This window comes from Olea europaea, unplaced genomic scaffold (genome assembly GCF_002742605.1).
Source record: "Olea europaea var. sylvestris unplaced genomic scaffold, O_europaea_v1 scaffold15464, whole genome shotgun sequence".
Taxonomy (NCBI): domain Eukaryota; kingdom Viridiplantae; phylum Streptophyta; class Magnoliopsida; order Lamiales; family Oleaceae; genus Olea; species Olea europaea.
Genome location: NW_019233060.1, coordinates 1 through 2,577, shown reverse-complemented (window position 1 = coordinate 2,577; position 2,577 = coordinate 1). Strand labels below are relative to the sequence as shown.

General features: G+C 33.6%; 1 protein-coding gene across 1 annotated transcript; it reads left to right on the top strand.

The window, feature by feature from the left end:
• The first annotated feature begins 1,417 nt into the window (after positions 1–1,417).
• LOC111376679 (probable E3 ubiquitin-protein ligase BAH1-like) lies at positions 1,418–2,414 on the top strand. The gene is made up of 3 exons (XM_022999648.1): positions 1,418–1,668; positions 1,783–2,028; positions 2,146–2,414. The coding sequence occupies exons 1-3, from the start codon at positions 1,435–1,437 to the stop codon at positions 2,293–2,295; spliced, it is 630 nt and encodes a 209-aa protein (XP_022855416.1). The 5' UTR covers positions 1,418–1,434; the 3' UTR covers positions 2,296–2,414.
• Positions 2,415–2,577: the final 163 nt, after the last annotated feature.

The following is a 2,577-nucleotide window of genomic DNA, read 5'->3' as shown; positions in this document are numbered from 1 at the left end:
GTTTTTTTTTTTTTTTTTTTTTTTTTTTTTTTTTTTTTGGTTTAGATTGACAGCAAGATGAAGAATAGCCATTTATTTTGTCAAAAATGCCTTCCTTAAAAATAGTTATAAGTTGAAGTAGGGGAAGGGGATGAAGTGTTTAACCCGAAGATTTGTGCACGAGCTGGGAGGGACGCCGATGGAGGGTAAGTTTGAAGTATTTGTTGATCTGAGCAGTCTACTAGTAGAGTAGGCCGACACGATAGTCAAGAAATTCTCATTTTTGAAGAATTCTCTCAATACCAACCTCTTGAATAACTCTCCTTTTTTTAATGCAATAACTCTTTGATCACAAGAATTACTTGGAAAATTGTTTAAAGTAACTTTAGGACCCCGAGAAAATAAGGAATAACAAGGATAATTTTGGATTAGGAAAAATTGAAGGCTATTGGTTAACTATGTCTAGTACTAAACATATTAAAAAAAATGAACAAACAAATCTACTCTCTGACATTGCAAAGATATAATAGTTTGTTGTTTCATGAATTTCAAATATATCGATACCCAAATACCTCTCAACTAAACAAAATAATGTAGTGTGATTCTCCTTTTAAAATCATGTCTAAAAATATTTCTGCTTTTATTGTAGAAGCTTCTACTTGATTTAATTTTAACTACTTTTTTCTTTATACATATATTGCAGTAGGTGTAGGGATTTGTAGTTTGTTCATATCTAGATATTGTCTTTTTTCTCAATCAATAAAAAAGGTGTATGCTTCTAAAGAATGAAACAGTAATCTGGAAATTGACTTGCTTAGCCATCCCATGTGCACATTTGTTGCGATTTATCTGACATGATGAAATGTGATGTTATCCAAATCGTGGGTGAATATCTTGGTATCAGATACAGTTTATGTTAAAGGCAGAATTGTCACGTTCTACCTTTATCTCTATGATTGTCGATGAACGGTCTTCTTCTACAATTGCCTGTTTAATATATGCTTGTAATGGAAAATCGTTGCTCTTTTCTGCCAATGACTAAAATGTTTTGAAGCTTTAACAATAAACCAATTCTTTGTCTATAAGATTGTGATTTAGGTTCATCACATGTAAAGGAAAACAAGTTTGTATGACCTAACTTTCAATGACACTATTGTTTTATAAGCAACACTGAAATAAAATGGTCTTGTTGAACATCATATAATTTTCAATTTCTTTATGCATTTCTTTTACATATCAAAAATGAAAATGTTTCTGATGTTTCAATGGAATGTATCTACACTTTGAACCATGTATACATGTATTCATTCTAAATTAAAAGCATATGAACAGACGGGACAAATGTATTAGTGTGATTTGATGAGTTAATTTTTGTTGCCTTTTTCCTCTAATTTTATTTCTTGATAAGATCTAACATGGTCAGACCCTTTTTAATATTTTGCAGTGTGTGATCGGATGTTCTTCTCTGAATTGAAGAAGGAGGCTTCTGATATAGCTGGATGCTTTAGATCAAGAGTACGGCACTTTATCCATCTTCACGCTCCAAACCCAATGCAAAAATATTTCATAAGTTTGTGCCAATGTTTCGCAAGCAATCAGCAAGCCACGGCACAAGAATGTCAGCTGTTAATTGATTATGTTGCAATGAATGCTATTGCTCTACGAAAAATCCTCAAGAAGTACGATAAGGTAAACAGTATCCATTTGAAGAAGCTCTCTCGACTATCCAATTTCTTATTTTGTGAGGACTGGATTTCATTTACGTCTTTCTTTATATTTTTTCTCTCCTGTGACTTCCAATAGGTACATTGCTCTGTCAATGGAAGGATTTTCAAAACTAAAATGCGTGCTGAACACATTGAGCCTCTGCGATCTCCATGGTTGATTGAACTCGGGGCTTTCTATATTAACTTCAACAAATCAAGTGGTAAGATGCTGGATATCGGTGGACCATTCTCCTGTGATCTTAGTGCTACAGAGCCCGTAATAACTTTGATGCTACCAGATTCTGTGAAATTAGAATACAATCTGACATGTGCCATTTGCTTGGTAAGGTCGCTCATCTAATTAGAATTCTAAAGAGAACAATGCATATATTTTGACTTTTAAGTTGACTTTTAAAATCTATTTGGTTGATTTAACTTTTTGCTATGATCATATATTTAGGATACGGTTTTTAAACCATATGCTTTGGGATGTGGGCACATCTTCTGCAAACAATGTGCTTGCTCTGCAGCTTCGGTTATGATCTTCCAAGGGCTCAAGGCTGCAAGACCGGAATCAAAATGCCCAGTTTGCAGGGAGGTTGGTATCTAGATAAGAAATATCATAAAATCATATAAATGCCATAATGCATCTCATAATTTCTGAATATTAAGTGCTTTATTTCTTAGACAATTGATGAATAACCTTGTCTCTTTTTTATCATTCAAACCCTTAGAACCACAATGAAAGATAGAGTTGTAAATCAAGAACGATCCCTCAATGACTGCATCAAACAATCCTGAATGACTTCATTTTAATTTACTCTCTGTTCAGTTTACCATCTCATTTAAATCCCAGAAACGTAGCCATCCCTTACCCCTCACATCAGTCCCA